We start from the raw sequence: 25,843 nt of genomic DNA, 5'->3' as shown, positions 1-25,843 counted from the left end.
TATGTTTGTGAACTAGCAGCAACTGATTTGGGCCCCTTTCCACAACCTGATCCGCTTTGTCCTGCGAAACCAGATTCGTTTTTTTTTATAACGAACAGTCATTTTATGAAGTTTCACTATTCTGCATTCCTCAACTGTATGGATATTAGGATTTCGATAGATTTTATAGTAGTTTGTTTCGAGTAAGAACTGGTGCATTCTGTTGAAGAGCATGTCAGTTATATCATTTCCTGTGTTTACCGTTTGTTTCTCATTAGCCGTACCCTGTTTAATAAATTCTAGTGCAAGCGTCTGTGTGCTGGCTTGGAATAGTATTTCGCGTTTTTCCTGATGCAGTTGTTGAATATTCATAGATCACACAGTTAGAGGCTTGGAGATGAACTGAGAGAATAAACATTTAATTATTATTAAGTAGAACTGCACTGGCACAGGTAATGACATCTTCAATTATTTCATACCTTACTGATCCAATAAATTCATTTCAGTGAATCTAATTCAAATGATGTTCATCACCATCATTCGTAATTCACTTTGTGTGTAAACGAACCTTGAGTTACACAGACTGGAAGACAAAAATGTTCAAATGTGTGTGAAATCTTATGGGACTTAACTGCTAAGGTCATCAGTCCCTAAGCTTACACACCACTTAACCTAAATTATCCTAAGGACACACACACACACACACACACACACACACACACACACACACACACACACACACACACCCATGCCCGAGGGAGGACTCGAACCTCCGCCGGGACCAGCCGCACAGTCCATGACTGCAGCGCCTCAGACCGCTCGACTACAGACTTGAAGAATTCTGTGTGCTGTTCTGATCTGAAGATACTCAGAGTGAAAAAAGACTAGAGCATATACGACCGTTCTATGTTTATACGAGGGTTCTAACTTAGTGACAACTATTTATTCACAACTTATACAAAAGAGTTACACGTTTGCACCTGTTACTATCCTTCAAAGTAGTTACCAGCGTTGTGTAGAACCCGTTGCCAGCGATGTGGAAGGCGCAGTATACCGTTAGCAGATCCTGTTCTGTTGGTGCGAATGGAGCGGTCTACTGCCTGTCGAATCTCTGGAACAGTTCTGAAGCGAATGCCACGAAGTGGTTCCTTCATCTTTGGAATCAAATCAGTCACAAGGACTTAACTCCGGGGAGTAATGGGACTAATTCCCAGTCCCATCGACGAAACAGAGCAGCCACAGCTTGCGCTGTATGCACCAGCGCATTGTCGTGCAAAATGATGGATGGGTTGCGCAGAAAGTGTCGAAGCTGCTTTCGTAAAGCTGGTCGCAGGTGATGCTTCAAAAGCGAACAGAAATACTGTTCATTGATGGTCATTTAATCTTGATACAACTTCGTTCTTCCTGTTTCGAAAACATAGTGACACCGTTACGTTAGACCGCTCGCTCACAAGTGACTTGTTCCATCGATTGTGCGACCGCCGGTGACGTGGGACGGTCAAGTCCATTTGCTCGGAGGTAAGGTAGGTATGTCAACAACGTGTGCTATCAGCGACAATAGTATATTCCATTGCATAGTGTCTCCACAGCAGTGTTGCCACTATATAAGTTACAACCTACGTAGTTTAATAGTTGAGAGAAACAATGGACGGCGCTCGAATCATTTGTGGAAAGCTTGAAAGAACGCAAAGGAAAAGAAAGATTTCATATTTTCAAAGAGGGCCACTACGAGGCGAACGATGTGCCAAATCCAGGAATATCGCGTTTTCAAGAGGTCCTTCTGAACAGCCTAATCTGTGGTGATCTACGCCACTCAACTCGTGAAATAGCACGGTTGATAGAGGGTAATAGGTCAATGATCTTACGACATTTGCATATTGTGAACATGATTTTTAAAAAAATGCGTTATGTCATAAAATGTAAAAGTCGTGTGACTAGGGCCTCCCGTCGGGTACACCGTTCGCTTGGTGCAAGTCTTTCGATGTGACGTCACTTCGGCGACTTGCGCGTCAAATAGGGATGAAATGATGATGGTTAGGACAACACAACACCCAGTCGCTGAGCGGAGAGAATCTCCGACCCAGCCGGGAATCGAACCCGGGCCCTTAGGATTTACATTCTGTCGCGCTGATCTCTCAGCTACCGAGGTCGGACGGTTAAGTCATAAAACCATGGATTATTCCTTTCCGGGAAGGTTAGCGGCGACGAAATTTGAAAGAAAAACAGTAGCAGTAGTAGGGAGTAGTAGTAATAATAGTAGTCCCATACTGAGGGAATGAGCGTAGGGGAGCAGATGCAAGAGTGCTGTATTGCCGCTCATGGCAAGGCCCTAGTGGAGGTGCTTTGCTGTTGCCTTCCTCCATCTGTTAGAAAGTGTAAAATATGAATCTGCGTTGTGTGGATGACTGTGTTGCGATGAGTGCTTGTACAGTGTAATGCTGTGTTTGTGTTTTTATGAATGAAGGAACGGGAGAGAGTGAAACATGGTGCCGGCACTTAACCTACTCCTTTCAAAAAGCACAAAGGGCGGTCTCCAGAATTAACGTTGCCATCCGACGGACGGATCAGTATCGAGTGTCAGATGGCCTCATCTCATACGCCACCACTTCGCCTCTCCTTGCCGGACAAATACTCACAGCGAAAATCTGCCACAAGCAGGATTCGAGCCTGCTGACCTCCGAGTAGAGAACCACCGCACAGGCGTGCGTTAACGACTTCGGCTACGGTAGTTACGGGCTGGTAGAATAAAAAAGGTGTCACGTTGTACATTCTGTTGCCCTCATGTCCCATGTCTATCCTTTCTTTCAGGAGTGCTAGTTCTGCAAGGTTCGCAGGAGAGCTTCTGTAAAGTTTGGAAGGTAGGAGACGAGATACTGGCAGAAGTAAAGCTGTGAGTACCGGGCGTGAGTCGTGCTTCGGTAGCTCAGATGGTAGAGCACTTGCCCGCGAAAGGCAAAGGTCCCGAGTTCGAGTCTCGGTCGGGCACACAGTTTTAATCTGCCAGGAAGTTTCATATCAGCGCACACTCCGCTGCAGAGTGAAAATCTCATTCTGGATCCATTTAGGTTCTTATTTCTCGATTGAAGACGCACGGAGTGCTTTCCCCTGAAGTCGGGCCATTTTAGATCACGTTTTGACCTCTGCTATTTTCCGCCGTAAAGCTGCAACAACAAACAAAAATGTTGGCTACCAAAATTTCATCTTAAATTACAATTAATAAAGAACAACAGCTCCTTTCCTCTCCACTCAAAACATCCAATCATATGATGAATCTCTTTAACGCCCCGTTTACGAAAATATACGGGAAGGAGTGCCATTGTTGCCACAGAAGTATTACATACTCCCTCGTACCTGCAACACGGTCTAAACCGGTTATATACCGTTTTACAACAGGGTGTGATTTTATGGAAAATAGAAATTGACACTAGTCGCTTCTTAAACCACAAACATTCTTCTCAGGCCGAGTCTACCTAACGCAGCGTTCGGACAGGGCCATAGATAACGAAAGATAACATATTAGACTGATTTCCGTATACTGTTGATATCAAATGAAAACTTTCATCAAACAAAACGACGATACGACCTTATTCCTATCCAGGAGTTATGGGCCCTCTCCAACACGTTCATAAACCTTCACCACATAGTTTCGCAATTAAGATAAGAGCGTTTGTTTAAAGTACATCGCTGATCAATATTACGCTTACGAGCCTTTTTACAGTGTTTACAGTAATGACGGAGAGCTAGTCTTGTATCAGTAAACGTGGAAACATTATGTAGCCGTCTCGATATGCAGTGGGAGACATGTTCGTACGAGTGCGGTTGTATAAGCTCGTGCGATTTTTTCTTCTCTTTGGGTCCTGAAGAACAGGTTGCCCGGACGTTATAAAAAGCCTGCCCAATTTTGTGCCCACCGCTTCATCGTCGCCGTGTCCTTGCAGCGACTTCAAAGGAATGCCAGATCGGCCAGTGAAAGATGTTTATCTGACATTGGAATTCAGATGGTCGAATAGGTAGATTTGAAGACTCTCCTTCCCCACTCCTGAACACATGTCCTTATATAGCGAAGAAGCAAAGGGTGTCTCAGGAGGAGTGGTCAGTATTGAGGTATGCGACAGGAACGATCTCTCGAAGAAAAGAGTCTAGTAAAAATGGGCTATAAAATGCATGCTGAAAGATTCATGACCACTTGTTCAGTAGAAATATTTCACAATGGTGAAGATGAACAAGTAATCTTAGCTCTTAAGGTATGCATCCTCGAGTCGATTTTTGCTAGACTTTTTTGCTTCGAATGATCATTCCTGTTATCCCTGAATACTGACCGTTCCTCTTGGGACGTCCTGCATACAGTAACTAGCTTAGCGCCCGCTGCTTCCGTCGTGTAGTGTGTGTGACCTGCTGAGATTTTTTTTGTTTTTATTTAATCGAATTTTTACGTTGTTCACAAATGGCAAAACCTGTTAAACTTTTCACGCTAATTAAGGTATTTCCCGAATGTACTTCTGACCAAAATACGATTCTAGTAGCTGGAATCAAAAGTTTTTGTTAATCATACTTTTCGCGTTCTTGTGGAGATACTTCCATCGCAACTGCCACCCCGTAACAAATACGTCATTATATCTAAACGAGAAGTGAAATACCAATTTTCATAAATTTAGCTTTAAATCTTTTTTTTACTGTAACGAAATGTTTTCTTAAATTCTCATCTCCTATTCCACTGCCTTAAGGGTTGAATTCCAGGAACACTGAAACACTTTTTTTAAAATTTCATTTCTAACCGAGACGTCAAATACCAGCTGTCATAGATGTAGTCTTAAAAATCTTTTAGTAGTTTTTTATTAATTTTTTCTAAAAGTCACCAACTATTTTACCCCCTTAGTGGTTGAATTTCCAAAAATGCTGAAACACGCGTTTTTTATTTTCTGACTGAGAAACCAAACACCAGTTTTCTTCGTTCTAGCTTCAAAGTTCCCGTAGTAACGACATACTGTCAAGGAACCTTTCATCCCCTCTCACTCACTTAGGAATGGAATTTCGGACAATAGCTTCTTGAACGATGGCTACATTATAAGATCCATACCCTTTCCAAACCTCAAGTTTCTATCCTTGGCAGTTTGGACTGGGCGATGATAAGTCAGTGAATCAATCTGACCCTATTTCACCCGCTTAGGGGCTGAATTTCCAAAAACAGTGAAACACATATTTTTTTCATCTCTAGCCAGAAGCCAAACACCAATTTTCACAGATTTGACTTTAAAAATGCTTTCGCAATGAAATATTTTCATAAAACGTTGCACCCCCTATTTCATCCCCAAAGGGATTGAATTTCCAAAAACAGTGATGTGCGAATGTTTTATTTCTAACGGAGAAGCCAAATACAAATTTTCATAGATTTAGCTTTAAAGTGCTTTCATAATAAAATATTTCCGTAAAAAATCTCATCCCCCTGCTTCACCGCCTCAGGGACTCAATTTACAAAAACACTGAACCACTATTTTTTTTATTTGTAAGCGAAAAGTTAAATACCAATGTTCATAGATGCAGCTTTAAAAATACTTTAGCCGTTCTTTAATAAGAATATATTTCCAAAATCAGTTTTCACTCACTATTTTACCTCCATGGCGTTAAATTTCCAAAAATGCTGAAACACGTATTTCTTTATTTCTGACCGAGAAACGAAATATCTTTTTCGTAGGTCTAGCTTCAGAACTGTCCTAATAGTGACTTTTTTTTTAAAAAAAACATTCATCCCCTATTTCATCCATAACGGTTGGAATTTCGCAAAATCTCTTCTTAAACGGTGCCTGAAGTATAAGATCCACACCTTCACCAAATTTCAAGTTTCTATCCTTAGCGGTCTGAGCTGGGAGATTACTAGTCAGTCGGTCAGCCAGGACGTTGCCTTTTATATATAGAAGATTCGTGTCCTATTAACCAACTAGAGTATAAGCTCGCCGTTAATTGTGTAGCGTTTACACCCTAAGTGCATTGAAGGCCGCCACCATCATGAACGTTGTTCAGTCACGTTATGGGGTTGAATCATGCCTGACAGCAGGACACCTCTTGTGCCAATACGTTGGAGGCTGACTGGTGTGAAGTATCGGGACCGCGTCCTTTCATGCATTGTGGTTCCATTTGATTAACGTATTGGGACAGTTTTCACGCTGATGGACGACAGTGCACGCCCCCATCGTTAGTCTCCTGAACACCTTCCTAGTGGAGCATAGAATCGGTCGGACGGAATGGCCTCCACATTCTCCAGATCGCAACAACATTAAGAATTCATGGGATACGTTAAAATAAGCTATCTCCATTCATTCTGCCCTACCAGAGATGTTACAGGACGTCATAGGTGTTGTGGGGGGAATGGCTTTAATGGACGATTTGGTAAAAAGTATGCCTAACGGCATTTAAAAAGTCTCCCATTGCGAGGAACGCCAGTTGGTTCATAAAACAATGTGTTGTGCAAGATGAGACTCACACGAAACTGTAGTGTTTGCAGTGGAATCTTTTGTAAGGGTTTTTTGTGTTCAAGTGGAGATGTGTTTCTTTTTTTTTTGTTCTCGTATGACTCTTTCAGGCAGGACAAACTAAGCAACACTATTTTGGCCACTACATTATCTTCATTGCGCAGGGTAAGCTCAAGAGACAAAATATCAGTCGCTCTTCTTAAATGAACACAGTGGAGCATTGTAGGTGGTGTGGAACTGCTACCTACATGGTCATGTGACACTCAATAGCTGACGCAAGTGGTGGAAGTGAACAATAAATGTTTCGAGCTGTTGCACAGAATGAGCGCAGTAAGATGAGTTCACATGACAGAAAGTTTGTAACGAGCTTTCGTGTTTGGACGTGCCCATGACCGCACTTTGAATGAAGTGTCTGTTTTGTTGGCGTGTCAACGCGGACTGGGCAACGTGTCTACAAAGATTGGTGTGACATTCAGTCACGTGACTCAGTGTAAGAGCAGTGGTCATAAAATAAAGAAAAACATTAACGGACAGGGATCGTAGACAGCAATTACGCCTGCTTGGTGACAATCGATTTAAGACCCGACTGGAACTGCTACTATCAGTGAATGGAGGTCAATCTCGACTAATTTTCTAGCGAAGCGAATTGCACGTAAAGGACTTTTGGAGTCGGGCACCTCACAAAAGCTCATTACTCACAGCAATACAGAAGCAGTGTGTGAACCGACGAGTCGTTATTTTTACCTCTTTTTCAAATGATGCAAAGCCTCGATTGCATAGATGGTCCAGTGAGCCGTTTAAACCGCATTATGTGGACGCTCTAGTTGAGGCCAGACTTGGTTCTATGTTCCATGCGGTTTGTACCATAACTTGAGCTCGCATATTCAGGCTATACGAACATGAATCAGAATATTTATTTCAGAATTCTCGGTGACAGCGTTGCCCAATCTCCTGAATCTTCATGATGAGAGTGGTATGGACACTCCCTTCTTCCAAGATGACCACAGCTCTGTCTACATGGCTGCATGCACACGTTCCTTGCTTGCGAAACACTGACACCCTTCAGCACCTCGTTTGGCGCGCTAAAGCGTCCGATATTAATCCCGTAGCAAGTGTGTGGGACAATTTGTACCAGTGGGTGGAAAGTAGCATAAACATCCGGTGCACTTTAGTTGCCATACTCGATCTAACCGTGGTTGAGGGGCCTCAGCTCAACATGACATACGATATTGTAGAGCCTGTGTTACTGCAAATTACGATGCAATGTGCCCTCTGACATGCATGCATAGGCACTGCAGTATCGTATTTATCCACACCACACCAGACCAGGCGAGCGACTTTCAAGTAAAATGTCGCCCCTGTAGGGGAATAAACATAATGGATGTATGGTGCCGCGCGAGGTAGCCGCGCGGTCTACGGCGCCTTGTCACGGTCCGCGCGGCTCCCCCAGTCGGAGGTTCGAGTCCTCCCTCGGGCATGAGTGTGTGTGTGTTGTCCTTAGCGTAAGTAAGTTTAAGTTAGATTAAGTAGTGCGTAAGCTTAGGGACCGATGACCTCAGCAGTTTGGTCTCACAAGACCTCACCACAAATTTCCAAATAATGGTTGTAAGAGTACAGGTTGTAGACTCATGGTTGACGACAAATGGAAGTTTGGGTCTGTCTGTAAGTCGTGTTCGGATAGCCAAATAGTAAGGCGACCACTGGTGATAGGCGGGAAATACGCGTCCGGCACAAATTTTCATTGTCGTCATGCCACTGTACAGCTGATGGTAGTCCATATCCGCAACTGCGAATACATTTCTTGTATTACCTGGAGAAACACGTGAAACCCCTGCTACATTTTCATCTACATGGATACTCTGCAAATCACATTTAAGGCATGACAGAGGGTTCATCACACAACCTTCACAATTCTCTATTATTCCAATCTCGTACAGCGCGCGGCAAGAACGAACACCTATATATTCCCGTACGAGCTCTGATTTCCATTATTTTATCATTGTGATCGTTTCTCCCTGTGTAGCTCGGTGTCAACAAAATATTTTCACATTCGGAGGAGAAAGTTGGTGATTGGAATTTCGTGAGAAGATCCCTCCACAACGAAAAACGCGTTTGTTTTAATGATGTCTAGCCCAAATCCTGTATCATTCCAATGACACTCTCTCTCCCCTATTTCACGATAATACATAACGTGCTGCCATTCTTTGAACTTTTTCGATGTACTCCGTCAGTCCTATCTGGTAAGGATCCCACACCCTGCAGCAGTATTCTAAAAGAGGACGGACAAGCAAAGTGTAGGTGGTCTCCTTAGTAGATCTGTTACATTTCCTAAGTGTCCTGCCAATAAAACGCAGTCGTTGGTTAGCCTTCCCCACAACATTCTCTATGTGTTTCAATTCAAGTTGTTGGAAATTGTAATTCCTAGGTATGTAGTTGAATTTACATGCTTTAGATTAGACTGATTTGTCGTGTAACCGAAGTTTAACGGATTCCTTTTAGTACTCACGGGGATGACCTCACACTTAGTTATTTAGCGTCAACTACCAATTTTCGCACCATACATATATCTTTTCTAAATCGTTTTGCAATTTGTTCTGATCTTCTGATGACTTTACTAATCGATAAACGGCAGCGTCATCTACAACCAACCTAAGACGGCTGCTCAGATTGTCTCCAAAGTCGTTCATATAGATAAGGAACAGCAAAGGGCCTGTATACTCGGGGAACGCTAGAAATCACTTCTGATTTACTCGATGACTACACGTCAATTACTACGAACTCTGACCTCTCCGACAGGAAATCACAAATCCAGTCACCTAACTGAGACGATATTCCATAGCACGCAATTTCACCACAATCTGCTTGTGTGGTACAGTGTCAAAAGCCTTCCGGAAATCCAGAAATACGGAATCAATTTTAAATTCCTTGTCGCTAGCACTCAACACTTTCTGCTAGTAAAGAGCTAGTTGTGTTTCACAAGAGCGATTCTTTCTAAATCCGTGTTGACTGTATATCAATAGGCCATTTTCTTAGAGGTAATTGATAATGTTCAAACACAATATATGTTCCAAAATCCTGTTGCATATCGACGTCAGCGATATGGGCCTGTAATTTAGTGGCTTACTCCTACTATATTTCTTGAATATTGGTGTGACCTGTGCAACTTTCCAGTCTTTGGGTACGGATCTTTCGTCGAGCGAACGGTTGTATATGGTTGTTACGTATGGAGTTATTGCATCAGCATACTCTGAAAGGAACCTAATTTGTATATAGTCTGGACGAGGATGCTTGCTTTTATTAAGTGATTTAAGTTGCTTCACTACTCCGAGGATATATACTTCTACGTTACTCATGTTGGCAGCTGTTCTCGATTCGAATTCTGGAATATTTACTTCGTCTTCTTATGTGAAGGCATTTCGGAAGGCGATGTTCAGTAACTGTGCTTTGGCAGCACTGTCTTAGATAGTGTCTCCATTGCTATCGCGCAGAGAAGGCATTGTGTGTTGCCGCTAGCATACTTCATATACAGGGTGTTTCAAAAATGACCGGTGTATTTGAAACGGCAATAAAAACTAAACGAGCAGTGATAGAAATACACCGTTTGTTGCAATATGCTTGGGACAACAGTACATTTTCAGGCGGACAAACTTTCGAAATTACAGTAGTTACAATTTTCGACAACAGATGGCGCTGCGGTCTGGGAAACTCTATAGTACGATATTTTCCACATATCCACCATGCGTAGCAATAATATGGCGTAGTCTCTGAATGAAATTACCCGAAACCTTTGACAACGTGTCTGGCGGAATGGCTTCACATGCAGATGAGATGTACTGCTTCAGCTGTTCAATTTTTTCTGGGTTCTGGCGGTACACCTGGTCTTTCAAGTGTCCCCACAGAAAGACGTCACAGGGGTTCATGTCTGGCGAATAGGGAGGCCAATCCACGCCGCCTCCTGTATGTTTCGGATAGCCCAAAGCAATCACACGATCATCGAAATATTCATTCAGGAAATTAAAGACGTCGGCCGTGCGATGTGGCCGGGCACCATCTTGCATAAACCACGAGGTGTTCGCAGTGTCGTCTAAGGCAGTATGTACCGCCACAAATTCAGGAAGAATGTCCAGATAGCGTGATGCAGTAATCGTTTCGGATCTGAAAAATGGGCCAATGATTCCTTTGGAAGAAATGGCGGCCCAGACCAGTACTTTTTGAGGTTGCAGGGACGATGGGACTGCAACATGGGGCTTTTCGGTTCCCCATATGCGCCAGTTCTGTTTATTGAAGAAGCCGTCCAGGTAAAAATAAGCTTCGTCAGTAAACCAAATGCTGCCCACATGCATATCGCCGTCATCAATCCTGTGCACTATATCGTTAGCGAATGTCTCTCGTGCAGCAATGGTAGCGGCGCTGAGGGGTTGCCGCGTTTGAATTTTGTATGGATAGAGGTGTAAACTCTGGCGCATGAGACGATACGTGGACGTTGGCGTCATTTGGATCGCAGCTGCAACACGGCGAACGGAAACCCGAGGCCGCTGTTGGATCACCTGCTGCACTATCTGCGCGTTGCCCTCTGTGGTTGCCGTACGCGGTCGCCCTACCTTTCCAGCACGTTCATCCGTCACGTTCCCAGTCCGTTGAAATTTTTCAAACAGATCCTTTATTGTATCGCTTTTCGGTCCTTTGGTTACATTAAACCTCCGTTGAAAACTTCGTCTTGTTGCAACAACACTGTGTTCTAGGCAGTGGAATTCCAACACCAGAAAAATCCTCTGTTCTAAGGAATAAACCATGTTGTCCACAGCACACGTGCACGTTGTGAACAGCACACGCTTACAGCAGAAAGACGACGTACAGAATGGCGCACCCACAGACTGCGTTGTCTTCTATATCTTTCACATCACTTGCAGCGCCATCTGTTGTTGAAAATTGTAACTACTGTAATTTTGAAAGTTTGTCCGCCTGAAAATGTACTGTTGTCCCAAGCATATTGCAACAAACGGTGTATTTCTATCGCTGCTCGTTTAGTTTTTATTGCCGTTTCAAATATACCGGTCATTTTTGAAACACCCTGTACGACCAGTGTCTCTTCGGATTTCTGCCAGATTTCGAGACAAAGTTTCGTTGTGAAAACTATTGTAAACATCTCGCATTGAAGTCCGCGCTAAATTTCGAGCTTCTGTAAAAGATCGCCAATCTTTTGGATTTTGCGTCTGTTTAAATTTGGCATGTTTTTTTTCGCTTTCTCCCTGAACTGAGCCATTATCATGGCTACAGCCACTGTTACATGGTATTAGCTGACCATCTTCTGTGCTTAACTAATCTGATGTCCAGTGTGATAATGCACTGTCCAGTCTCATTAATGTGACCATCTGTCGAAAGCCTGAATAACGACCTTTCGGAGCGCAGACATGCAGAAAGAGTGTCGATAAGGTTCTGGAAAGTTGAGGGATGTGGAGCCATGCGGACTCCAGCGTCGTGGACAGTTGCACTGGGTTTCTTGGTTCAGGATGCGTGACATATGCAGCCCGGTGGAGCTGGATCCACAGATTCCCGATTGGGCTTTAAACGGAGAGTTTGGTGACCAGGGGAGTACGGTTAATCCAGCCTGGTGTTCTAACCACGCACGTACACTGCTATCTGTGTGGCACATTGCATTGTTCTCCTCGCAGATGCCGTTGTGCCTTGGAAAAACAAAGTAGCGGTGGACATCGTCCCCAAGGATAGATGCATACTTCTATTGACCCATTGTGCCTTGAGAATGACGAGATTACTCAGGGAATGCCACGAAAACATTCCGAAGACCGGAACACTCCCTCCTCTGACCTGGAGCCTTCCGACGATTGTTGCAGGGTGTCTACTTTCAGACGTTTCACGACGTACACGCCAACGCTAGGTCCTGATGGGATTCCAATTCGGTTCTACAGAGAGTACTCTACTGCATTGGCTCCTTACTTCGCTTGCATTTATCGCGAATCTCTTGCCCAACTTAAAGTCCCGAGCGACTGGAAAAAAGCGCAGGTGACGCCTGTATATAGGAATGGTAGAAGGACGGATCCTCAAAATTACAGACCAATATCCTTAACATCGGTTTGTTGCAGGATTCTCGAACATATTCTCCGAATATAATGAATTTCCGTGAGACAGAGAAGTTGCTGTACATGCATCAGCAGGGCTTTAGAAAGCATCGCTCCTGCGAAACGCAACTCGCCCTTTTTTCACATCATATGTTGCGAACCATGGATGAAGGGTATCAGACGGATGCCATATTCCTTGACTTGCGGAAATCGTTTGACTCTGTGCCCCACTGCAGACTCCTAACTAAGGTACGAGCATATGGGATTGGTTCCCAAGTATGAGAGTGGCTCGAAGACTTCTTAAGTAATAGAACCCAGTACGTTGTCCTCGATGGTGAGTGTTCATCGGAGGTGAGGGTATCATCTGGAGTGCCCCTGGGAAGTGTGGTTCAAATGGCTCTGAGCACTATGGGACTTAACATCTGAGGTCATCAGTCCCCTAGAACTTAGAACTACTTAAACCTAACTAAGCTAAGGACATCACACACATCCATGCCCGAGGCAGGATTCGAACCTGCGACCGTAGCAGTCGCGCGGTTGCGGACTGCAGCGCCCAAACCGCGTGGCCACCGCGGTCGGCCAGGGAAGTGTGGTAGGTCCGCTGTTGTTTCCTATCTACATAAATGATCTTTTGGGTAGGGTGGATAGCAATGTGCGGCTGTTTGCTGATGATGCTGTGGTGTACGGGAAGGTGTCAACGTTGAGTGACTGTAGGAGGATACAAGATGACTTGGACAGGATTTGTATTTGGTGTAAAGAATGGCAGATAACTCTAAATATAGATAAATGTAAATTAATGCAGATGAATAGGAAAAAGAATCCTGTAACATTTGAATACTCCATTAGTAGTGTAGCGCTTGACACAGTCACGTCGATTAAATATTTGGGCGTAACACTGCAGAGCGGTATGAAGTGGGACAAGCATGTAATGGCAGTTGTGGGGAAGGCGGATAGTCGTCTTCGGTTCATTGGTAGAATTTTGGGAAGATGTGGTTCATCTGTAAAGGAGATCGCTTATAAAACACTATTACGACCTATTCTTGAGTACTGCTCGAGCGTTTGGTATCCCTATCAGGTCGGATTGAGGGAGAACATAGAAGCAATTCAGAGGCGAGCTGCTAGATTTGTTACTGGTAGGTTTGATCATCACGCGAGTGTTACGGAAATACTTCAGGAACTCGGGTGGGAGTCTCTGGAGGAAAGGAGACGCCCATTTCGTGAATCGCTACTGAGGAAATTTAGAGAACCAGCATTTGAGGCTGACTCCAGTACAATTTTACTGCCGCCGACTTATATTTCGCGGAAAGACCACAAAGATAAGAGAGATTAGGGCTCGTACAGAGGCATATATAGGCAGTCATTTTTCCCTCGTTCTGTTTGGGAGTGGAACAGGGAGAGAAGATGCTAGTTGAGGTAAGAGGTACCCTCCGCCACGCACCGTATGGTGGATTGTGTAGTATGTATGTAGATGTAGACGTAGACCATCTGTCCGATGGAGCATAAAACGTGATTCATCTGAAAAAGTCATCTGTTACCACTTAATGGACGTCCAGCCTTCGTCGCTAATGAACCACTGTTTTCATGGGTGCTTGAACCAGGCGCCCGCTGCAGCAACCTCCGCTGAACGGACATTCAGGAGACGCTGTCGGTAGTCCCGAGGCTCATCTGTGAGGTCAGCTGCTCAGTAGTTGCGTCTGCTCATCCGTAGCCGTCTCCGCATCTGTCGTTCACTCCTGTCGTATGTGGTCCGTGGCCCACCACAGTTGCTTCGGCGCCAGTGTTGGATGGCGCCATTTTGCCATGCATGGTATACTTTCACCACGCCTACACGCGGACCGTTTACAAACTTAACCGCTTAGGAAATGCTTCGACTCTTGGCCCGAAAAGCACTGATCATGCCCTTCTGGGCGTCAGATAATCGCTCCGTTTCCGCATCACGACAACGTCTGCACTAATTTTCGCGTCCGCCTCACCCCCCCCCCCCCCTTCGGACACACCTCCATTGCTAGTGCTGCCACATTCCTGCTTTGAGTGGTTCTCGCACGTTGACTTAGAACATAGGCGGTAGTCACATTAATGTGACTTGACTGTGTATTTGGTTCAGTGATAATAGTATTTTTCATTCCCTTATAAGAGAAATATTTTCAAACTCTACATAATATTTGTTTCGACGAAGATTATCTTTTCGTTCAACGAGTATTTCTTCTCTTCAGGAAATGTCTCTCTGTCATCAGTCTTCTGAGTGGTTTGATCCGGCCCGCCACGATTTCCTCGCCTGTGCTAACCTCTTCATCTCGGAGTAGCACTTTCAACCGACGTCCTCAATTATTTGCTGGGTGTACGACGTGCGACAATAAAGTAATGATACTGATTTTCTTTTCAAGATTTGACAACCCTGCAGGCTTGCGTACGCACAGTATCTTTCACCTTGGTCTATATAAGCTACTTATAGTCTAAGCGGCACATCGATGCAACTGCTCAGTCGTGAGCTGTGCTGTAATAAGTTAACATGTGTTTCTGTCTCTCGTCACGGAAATGGAACCGCATAATATTGCGCAACGGTATGCCATTTATTTTTGCGTTAAATTGGGTGAAACCCCGACGACAACTTACGGTAAGCTTCACAAGGCTTTTGGAGAGGAGGTTATTTAAAGAGCTCAAGTTTTTCATTGACATAAAATGTTTAGTGAAGGCAGAACGAATGTTGAAGATGAAGACCGCAGTGGACGACCATCAACCTCATGGCCGGATGTCAACTTGGTCAGGATGCGTGAACTCGTACGATGTGAACGAAGATTATCCGTGAAAATGATTGCAGAAGAACTGAACATCAATCGAGAAACGGTTCGTCTGATAATAACTGAAGATATTGGTATCAGAGAGATTTGTGCAAAAATGGTTCCCAAAACTCATACCACAACAGCGAGAAACACGGAAAAATGTGGCAGCCGATCTGTGAAAGCAAACGGAAATCAATCTAGATTTCTTGAGCCGTGTTACCACTATTGATGAAAGTTGGTTTTTTCTGTGCGACCCAGATACAGAACGCCAAAGTTCGCAATGGCGTTCGAAAGGATCACCCAGATCAAAACAAGCTCGCATGGCAGTCAAAAGTGAAAGGCATGCTTGTGTGCTTCCTTGATTCCAAGAGAATTGTTCATAAAGAGTGGATGCCTCCTGGACAGACAGTTAACCAATATTACTACAAAGAAATTTTAGAAAGACTTCGTAAAAGAGTTCTGCGTGTCCGTGCCAACATTGCTGATAATTAGATTCTGCATCACGATAATGCGCCATCCCATACTGCTCTGTCAGTACAGCAATTTCAAATTTCAGTACTACCACAGCCACCTTATTCACTCCGTGCGACTTTTTTCTATTTCCAAGAGTCAAAACGGCTTTCAAGGGACACCATTTTCAAACAACACAAGATGTCCAAAAAGCTGTGACGAGGGTCTTGGAGGATATTACAGAAGATGAGTTCCAGAAATGTTACCATCAATAGCAGAAGCGCTGGAAAAAATGTGTGTAATCAGAAGGGAACTACTTTGAAGGAGACAACACTAAACTTGACTAAAACGGTAAGCAACATTTTTTCACATCAGTCTCACTTCTTTATTGGCGCACCTCGTATTCCAACCTCTGTCTTCCTCTACCGTTTTTGCCCTCTACAGCTCCGTCTAGTATCATAGAAGTCATTCCCTCATGTTTTAACAGATGTTCTATCATCCTGTCCCTTCTCCTTATCAGTATTTTCCACATATGCCTTTCCTCTCCGATTTTTTCTTAGAACCTCCTCATTCCTTACCTAATCAGTCCACGAAATTTTTTAACATTGGAAATGTCTTCAGGAAAAGAAATAATTTCTATCCGTCTTGTCCGACAGTATTTCGCGTCATAAAGTGTTCTTTATTTAAATGTCTTAAGGATAAGAAATAAAGAACACTATATGGAGCGAAATATTGTAGGACAAGACTGATGGAAATTGTTTCGGTGCCCAATTCTTGCTTTTGCCGTCGCGACGAGCAAATATATCGGCCGCCGTATGTCCTGGTAAAGGAACACTGTTGGTAAGCTCTTACGATGGTCTCTTGCTTTCATTGTGCAAACTGTGCAATATCAGTGTGTAAAAACTCAGTCGCTGTCCCACCCTTTTTAAAAAGCTCATCTAAAGTACCGAAAACAGCGGCGATTACCCTTTGACCGTCGAAACAATTTCAATTTTTTGTGTGTACTAATAGTAGAATTTCACTTATTGTTGTTGTTGTGGTCTTCAGTTCACAGACTGGTTCGATGCAGCTCTCCATGCTACTCTATCCTGTGCCAGTTTCTTCATGGCCCAGTACCTACTGCAACCTACATTCTTCTGAATCGGCTTACTGTATTCATCTCTTGGTCTTCCTCCACGATTTGTACCCTCCACGCTGCCCTCCAATACTAAATTGGTGATCCATTTCCCGTTTCACTCCCATACATGGCTACACTCGATACAAATACTTTCAGAAACGACTTTCTGACACATCTTTACTCGATGTTAACAAATTTCTCTTCTTGAGAAACGTTTTCCTTGCCATTGCCAGTCTACATTTTATATCCTCTCTACTTCGACCATCATGTTATTTTTCTCCCCAAATAGCAAAACTCTTTACTACTTTAAATGTCTCATTTCCGAATCTAGTTCCCTCAGCATCACCCGATTTAACTCAACTACATTCCATTATCCTCGTTTTGATTTTGTTGACGTTCATCTTATACCCTCCTTTCAAGACACTGTCCATTCCGTTCAACTTCTCTTCCAGATCCTTTGAGTATCAAACAGAATTACAATGTCATCGGCGAACCTCAAAGTTTTTATTTCTTCTCCATGGATTTTAATTCATACTCCTAATTTTTGTTTTGTTTCCTTTACTGCTTGCTCAATATACAGATTGAATAACATCAGGGATAGGCTACAACCCTGTCTCACTCCCTTCCCAACCACTGCGTCCCTCTCATGCCCCTCGACTCTTATAAGTACCATCTGGTTTCTGTACAAATTTTAAATAGCCTTACGCTCCCTGCATTTTATTTCACAGATAGCTGGTTAGAACTGGCAGAATTCAGCAGTAGTCGAGTCTTCAGTGCACTTTTGTTCCGTGTTTCGCCACCGCCAGCGTTTCAAATAAGTGTTCCGTATAACAATAACACTATCTATAGAAGCCTTAGGTAGTGAATACCGCGTTGCTCTATTGGGCCCTCGTGTTTCAGTATATGTGTTGTAGCGATTTCGAGCCTACCGCCTGTTACTACTCAGATGGTTTTCTTGAATATGGAAGGGAATAATGAACAATTTCGCCGAATACTACGTTTGAGAACTTTAAGCTAACTTCGCGGTATGCAATACATCTGTTTTACTTCTAAGCCGTAGGCGTACTCCGGCGAAGGCTTTCCACAGGGAGATGTAAGGCGCTTGCTTGTACTATATCACAAACTTACATTAGTCTGGTTGTTGCGGCTTACGTGTCACTCGGTTTCTTTGTCGCTGTCCTATGCAAATGTGGCATTTAAAGGCTGTAATAGTTCTTCATGTGGATGGGTTACTTGACATGTAGATTCTAATACGTACGTCACATAGTAATACTCCAAACGTTCTTAATCGGGGAGAGATCCGGCGACGTTGCTCGCCATAGTGAGGTTTGGCAAGCATGAAGAGTAGTAGAAACTCTCGCCGTTTGTGGGTGGACATTATCTTGTTGAAATGTAAGCAAAGGACGGCTCGCCTTGAAGGGCAACAAAACGGGGCATTGAATATTGTCGATGTACTGCCGTGCTGCACGGCTGCCACGGATGACAACCAAAGAGATCCTGCTGTGAAATGAAACGGCACCCCAGAGCTTCACTTCTTATTGTCGGGCCGTTCAGCGAGCGACAGTCATGTTTGCATCCCACCAAGGCGTCGCCAGGAGCGTCTTCGGCCCAGAATCTCCTTGACTGGAGTGATAAATATGGCTTCGAAATTAACCCCCAATCATCATCATTGACTGGAATACTCTTTCAAATCCTGAAGGCGGCAGGGGTAAAATACAGGGAGCGAAAGGCTATTTACAATTTTTACAGAAACCAGATGGCAGTTATAAGAGTCGAGGGGCATGAAAGGGAAGCAGTGGTTGGGAAGGGAGTGAGACAGGGTTGTAGCCTCTCCCCGATGATATTCAATCTGTATATTGAGCAAGCAGTAAAGGAAACAAAAGAAAAATTCGGAGTAGGTATTAAAATCCATGGAGAAGAAATAAAAACTTTGAGGTTTGCCGATGAAATTGTAATTCTGTCAGAGACAGCAAAGGACTTGGAAGAGCAGTTGAATGGAATGGACAGTGTCTTGAAAGGAGGATACAAGATGAGCATCAACAAAAGCAAAACGAGGATAATGGAATGTAGTCGAATTAAATCGGTGATGCTGAGGGAATTAGATTAGGAAATGATACACTTGAAGTAGTAAAGGAGTTTTGCTATTTGGGGAGCAAAATAACTGGTGATGGTCGAAGTAGAGAGGATATAAAATGTAGACTGGCTATGGCAAGGAAAGCGTTTCTGAAGAAGAGAAATTTGTTATCATCGAGTATAAATTTAAGTGTCAGGAAGACGTTTCTGAAAGTATTTGTTTGGAGTGTAGCCATGTATGGAAGTGAAACGTGGACGAAAAATAGTTTAGAGAAGAACAGAATAGAAGTTCTCGAAATGTGATGCTACAGAAGAATGGTGGAGATTAGATGGGTAGATCACATAACTAATGAGGAGGTATTGAATAGAATTGGAGAGAAGAGAAGTTTGTCGCACAACCTGACTAGAAGAAGGGGTCGGTTGGTAAGGCATATTCTGAGGCATCAAGGGATGACCAATTTAGTATTGGAGGGCAGCGTGGAGGGTAAAAATCGTAGAGGGAGACCAAGAGATGAATACACTAAACTGATTCAGAAGGATGTAGGTTGCAGTAGGTACTGGAAGATGAAGCAGCTTGCACAGGATAGAGTAGCATGGAGAGCTGCATCAAACCAGTCTCTGGACTGACGACCACAACAACAACAATCATCGAAGACGTGTCTCGTGACGTGGGATGCCAACGTTACCGTCTCCCGCAGTGCTGCCCGACATCGATGAATTGTGTTCTGGGATGCCATATCATTTCACAGCAGGACCCCTTTGGTTGTCATCCGCGCCACCCTTACAACACTGAGGTTCGTCGACGGTATTCTATTCCCCGTTTTGTTGCCTTTCATGGCAAGCCATACTGGGCCTACATTTCAACAAGACAATGCCCGCCCGCACATGACGAGAGTTTCTACAGCTTGTCTTCGTGCTTATCAAACATGACCTTGACCATGCTGTCGGATCTCTTCCCAATCGAGAACCTTTGCAGCATTACGAGCAGGGCCCTCCAAAAAGTTAAAGATTTTGACGATCGAATGCACCAATTGGACTGAATTTGGCACAATATTCCTCAAGAGGACATGAAACTACCACCTATCAATCGGAGCCAAGGCAAATGATAGCTTGCATAAAGGTCATAGGTGGAGCGACACATTGCTGAATTTCTCAATTTGTGAAGCTCCCTTGAATAAATTATACAGTTTTAGAAAAACTGTAATCATTTGTCTGTACATGTACATCACATCTACAGATTTTTGTCCTATTCGGATAACTCCTTCGTGGTTCATCCCTTTTTTTAGATTGTAGCTATGGCCGCAGAGATTAGTTTCATTCGACTGAAAAAAATCGGCTAACCGAAAAAACAATGGACGGGCCAACCGTTTAATCCATCATTAGTTCTAATTTGAGCCTGAACTTTCGCTGTTGTATAGCAAATCGTTAATCACAAAAAGACGGCTTGGACTGCCCTACTCTTCGGCCCAATGCGCGACCGACCTTAGTTCGAAAAACTGGACATACGAGGGTGAGTCAAATGAAAACCTTAAATTTGTAAAAAAATCAAATTTCGCACCGTTATCCTGTAAGTTGGTGAGCGTGCTACAAGCAGCGTGGAGAATGGCCTGCAGGAGGGATATGTGCAGATGCACACATACCGTCGCAGTATCAGTATAAAGATGGCCGCCCACTTGCGACTTGCACCAGGGAAGAACAGCGTTCTGTTATTCGGTTTTTGCGTAGTGAAGGTGTGAAACCTATTGAAATTCATCGGCGAATGAAGGTTCAGTACGGTGATGTATGTTTGTCACAGCAGCAAGTCTACGAATGGAGTAGGAAGTTCGCAAATGGTGTGACTTCAGTGGAAGATGCTCCTCGTCCAGGTCATGCACAACGAGTTCTGACTCCACAGAACATTGCATCAGTTGAAGCCATAGTGAAAAAAAAAAAAAAAAAAACCGCCGAGTGATACTGAATGACATTGCAGCATGTTTACAGATTAGTCATGGGTCAGCACACCACACTGTGCATGATGAGCTCCAGTTTCACAAAGTGTCTGCCAGATGGGTGTCACGGCAGCTGACTCCTGAAATAAGAGAACGGCGTGTTGATGCTTGTGAAGAACTTCTTCGGCGCTTTGAAGGAGAAGATGATGGCTTCCTTGCAAGAATCGTTACTGCGGACGAAACCTGCATTCATTTCCACCAACCGGAAACGAAGAGAGCGAGCAAGGAATGGCGCCATTCCTCATCACCAAAACCGAAGAGGTTTCGAACAGAACCATCAGCAGGGAAGGTTATGCTGACACTCTTTTGCGACGAAAATGGCGTCATTTTGGAACATTACAGGCCTAGAGGAACCACTGTCACCAGTGCACCATACACAGATCTCCTAAAACATCATCTGCGGCCTGCAATCAAATCAAAGCGACGTGGATTGCTGTCAGCAGGTGTCCTTTTGCAACATGACAATGCAAGGTCCCACACCGCCCGTACAACAGCTGCAACAATCGCAGACCATTTTGAGTGTCTTCCTCATCCACCATACTCACCAGACCTTACCCCAAGTCATTTCCATATGTTTGTACCACTCAAAGACGCAGTGGGAGGAAAGAAGTTCCGTTCTGATGAAGAGGTACGCCACGCGGTGCATGAGTGGCTGCGCGGACTACCAAAAGAATTTCTTTCTAAAGGAATTTACGCACTTTGTAAGCGCTGGAGGACTTGAATTGAGCGTGGGGGGAGATTATGTTGAAAAGTGATACAGCTTTGTACCACTTCTGCACAATAAATATTTAAAAAAATATTTAAGGTTTTTCATTTGACTCACCCTCATAGATTTGTCTTAACAGGTTTTTTATGCACGAAGTTTATTATTATTATTATTCTTTACTTTCTCAGACGTTAAGTCTGGTTAAAAATGAAAAGTGACGCGGACCTTGATCAGGCGTCACTTCCTTTTAACTGTATGGTATGTGTTATATTGCATTTAGGAACTTTCGGGTAATTGAACATGTATCAATAATTACTGATTTCTGTAGTTGTATATATACGTTTGGATGTAGCTCTATTGCATTGATGTACTGGTGGATATTGTGTGGTATGACTCCTGTAGTTGATAGTATAATTGGTATGATGTCAACTTTATCCTGATGCCACATGTCTTTGACTTCCTCAGCCAGTTGGATGTATTTTTCAATTTTTTCTCCTGTTTTCTTTTGTATATTTGTTGTATTGGGTATGGATATTTCGATTAGTTGTGTTAATTTCTTCTTTTTATTGGTGAGTATGATGTCAGGTTTGTTATGTGGCGTTGTTTTATCTGTTATAATGGTTCTGTTCCAGTAGTATTATTATTATTATTATTATTATTATTATTATTAGTAGTAGTAGTAGTAGTAGTAGTAATAGTGGCATAGTGAGGTATCAGAATGTGGTGTTGTAGGGACTGACGATGCCTGAGACAAATAACGGGTGCGTGGGCGGCAGCGCTTGGGGGCGGCGCTCACTGGTGGTGGTGACGGGCGCGAGCCGCGGCATCGGGCGCGCCGTGGCGCTGGAGGCTGGCCGGCGCGTGGGCCAGGGCTCGCTCATGGTGCTGGTGGCCAGGAACGCGGACGGGCTGGGCGCCACGGCCGAGGCGGTGCGCCGCGCCAACGCCGCCGTCTCCGTCGTCTGCAAACAGGCCGACCTGGAGCGCGACGTCGCACCCGACCTGCTCAGCGATGCCGTGAGCCAGGCTGGTAAGCTTGCGTCACAAGTAAATAGATACACATGTCGTATCAAAAATGGTTCAAATGGCTCTGAGCACTATGGGACTCAACTTCTGAGGTCATTAGAACCGCGAGACCACCGCGGCCGGCCCATGTCGTATCAGTTTGCCCCCATCATATTCCAAGAATCCCTTCCAAAACCAACTCATCTGTGATGACTATGGCTACGACGATGACGATCATGGTGATTGTGATCACGACGACGACGGCAATGGCGATCATCATGATCACAGTACGACTATGATCGTGATGACGGCGACGACGGTCGCGATCGTGATGACGGCGACGACGGTCGCGATCGTGATGACGGCGACGACGGTCGCGATCGTGATGACGGCGACGACGATCTCGATCGTGGTGACGGCGACGACGATCTCGATCGTGGTGACGGCGACGACGATCTCGATCGTGGTGACGGCGACAACGATCGCGATCGTGGTGACGGCGACGACGATCGCGATCGTGGTGACGGCGACGACGATCGCGATCGTGGTGACGGCGACGACGATCGCGATCGTGGTGACGGCGACGACGATCGCGATCAAGACGACGACAGATATTATCACGATCATGATCATGACAATGATGTGCAGGGACTGGACAAAAATACGGCACTACCACAAGAAATGCATGCTAGAACATAAATGCAGATGCCATCCAAGCCTGCAGGTTGTACTGTTGTAATCTACTGCGAGAAGCACCAGTGCAATGTGCTCAATACATTGCATGTGTCACTCGTGGTAAGAACAGTGTTCTGTGTAGTTGTGAATGCATTTTGATGGAGCTAAGTGCATTCGAACTTGGGCAAATTGTTGGTGCCTGCACAGTGGATGATTGCATAACCAAGGGAGCCGAACAGTTTGGAGGTTCAAGAGGTACTATATTAAAGATTTGCACTGCGTAGAAAGAAAGCAGAGAATCGTCATCCGTTTGGTCACAACGTGGACGAAAGTGTTTGTTGAGTGATCAAGACAGATAGTCATTGAGGAGGATTCTGACGAAAAATAAGACAGCAGCTGCAATAGTCACTGCAGAATTGAATGCTGCACTTGGGAACAGTGTCAGTACCAAAACAACATGAAGGGAACTACATAAGTAGGAAATTACAGGTTGAGGTGGAATTTCAACACCGATCATCAGTGACGTAAATGCCCACAGCAGGGAAATATGGTGCCAAAGCCATAAAACCTGGGCTATGGAGCATTGGAAGAGTGTTATTTGCTTAGACGAGTCTTGCTTCACACTGTTTCCAACCTCTGATCCAGTTTACGTCCCAAGAGTAAAACGGACGGCGAATTTGGTGGTGATTGGAGCAGCCATATCACGGTATTCCGCGTGCCCCATGGTTACTGAGCAAGGTCACATTACTGGGAATGATTATGACCATCCCGTAGTACGACGTTCTTTACACAATTCGATGTGTTTCAAGACAACAGTGCTCCTATTCACACAGTTTGCATCGTCCAGCACTGGTTTTGTGAGCACGGGGATAAATTGCCGTATCTCCTCTGTCACCACAGCCACCATATCATATTACTGAGGTTTTGTGGTCTGCTTCGTAGAGAAGGATGCGTCATCATTATCCATATCCATCATTGTTGCCTGAACTTTCCATTATTTTGCAGGAAGAGTGATATGATTCGTTTGAAAACACTACAAGGCCTCTATTTATTCATTCTGACAACTGGAAACACTCTTGAATGCTAGCGGCGTTCCAGCACCGTATTAGGCATAGTATGTATTGTTTTTGTGTGCCTATGTCTTTACCCACGCTCTGCATGTTCCCACGATAGTTTATGAAAGAGCCAGTGGGGATTTGTACCATGTTATTGTTATGTATCACTGTTCGCAGAATGCTTATTATTACAGCATGAACCCGTAATTTTTGGTGTGTTCAGGTTCCATTGTTAACCTCTGCTCAGTATTGTCGCATCGAATTAGTTCAGCCTTGCCTGTAGGCAACCATGCGAACAGATACGCAAAGCATGCTGCCGTCACATCTTTCCGGACAGTTCGTATCAATGAACTGCACGCTCGTGTTTGTCGCATTGCAGAGCACCTGTAATGTAAATCAAAAGCTTTGAAACATGCTCTATCCATCGATGAGTATGTCGTGTAGTTTTTGTGCTGTCATCTTCTGAAACCCCGGAGGTGCTACTTTGTCCTACCTATACAGGGTAGGAAAACGAAACGGTGGTAAACATTCTTTTTTTCATAGTTTGACTTCTGACTGCGACATTAATTAAAGAAAACATGCACTAATATCTTTTCACTCAAAAGAAAAAGAAAAATGGTTGTGAAAGGGTTAAGGTGTTAATAAAACTGGCTGCCATACAGAAGTCTTGCCAGCTGCACGATTTGACAGTTTCGTAGGATTCACAAGTTTCCAGAGGAAGTTTTTTTCCTCTACTCGAGCAATAGCAGTGCTGTTTGAGCTCGTAGTCTATTGGTAAATGTCTCGCACTGTAGATGCGAAGTGACAAGTTTGTCCATGTCTTCCCTTAATTTTTTAAACCTCATTTCATGCTTGTTAGAAATATGTGTGATGCAGACTCAAAGATAATTTGAGTTCCTGATTACCCATCAGGAACAGCAAAACCTTTTAGAAATATTTCCGGAAAAAAGCTTATGACTGCGTCAGAACTAGAACAAATGTTAGAAAGTTTTCTCGCCATGCCGTGGCCACTGGTCAGAGTGTGTGTCTGTCTCATACCAACAGTTGTGTGGAAGACATGGATACTGATACACAGAAGTCGATGTCACAAATAAGCACCTCTACTGAAGCTTGTTTTACGCACCGGTGCTTATACCATTAGTACAAGACAGATAAACTCAGAAAACTTGAAGATCCTTGCATTTTATGGCCTGATTGACAGTGAAAATTCTCCCACGCATTCGTGCACACGTGACAGCCGTCTGAACAGGTCCATATAGAATGATTTGTAGTATACGTTACATGCTGCGTTTCCGTGGTGTTTCTGGGTATATGTGGTATTTTAATGAGGCAATAATGTTCTCGTTCTCGAAAGCACTTCAAAGGTCACGCATCTTATTTTAGGTGACCGTTGATGATCATTCTGTGCACAAATATGCAGGAGACACAAGTTTCAACGAACGGGGAACGATGTGTCCACATTGGTTGCTAT

At 44.1% G+C, this 25,843-nt stretch overlaps 1 protein-coding gene across 1 annotated transcript in view; it reads left to right on the top strand.

Moving 5' to 3' along the window:
• The window catches only part of LOC126203632 (sepiapterin reductase), a 172,680-nt gene that overhangs the window by 70,598 nt on the left and 76,239 nt on the right, over positions 1–25,843 (top strand). The window contains exon 2 of the mRNA XM_049938005.1: positions 22,370–22,667. Coding sequence (XP_049793962.1) covers positions 22,379–22,667 — 289 coding nt within the window. The 5' untranslated portion in view covers positions 22,370–22,378. The remainder of the gene's footprint in view (positions 1–22,369; positions 22,668–25,843) is intronic.

Source organism: Schistocerca nitens, chromosome 9 (assembly GCF_023898315.1).
Source record: "Schistocerca nitens isolate TAMUIC-IGC-003100 chromosome 9, iqSchNite1.1, whole genome shotgun sequence".
Classification (NCBI taxonomy): Eukaryota; Metazoa; Arthropoda; class Insecta; order Orthoptera; family Acrididae; genus Schistocerca; species Schistocerca nitens.
This window is presented reverse-complemented; position numbering and strand designations above follow the sequence as displayed.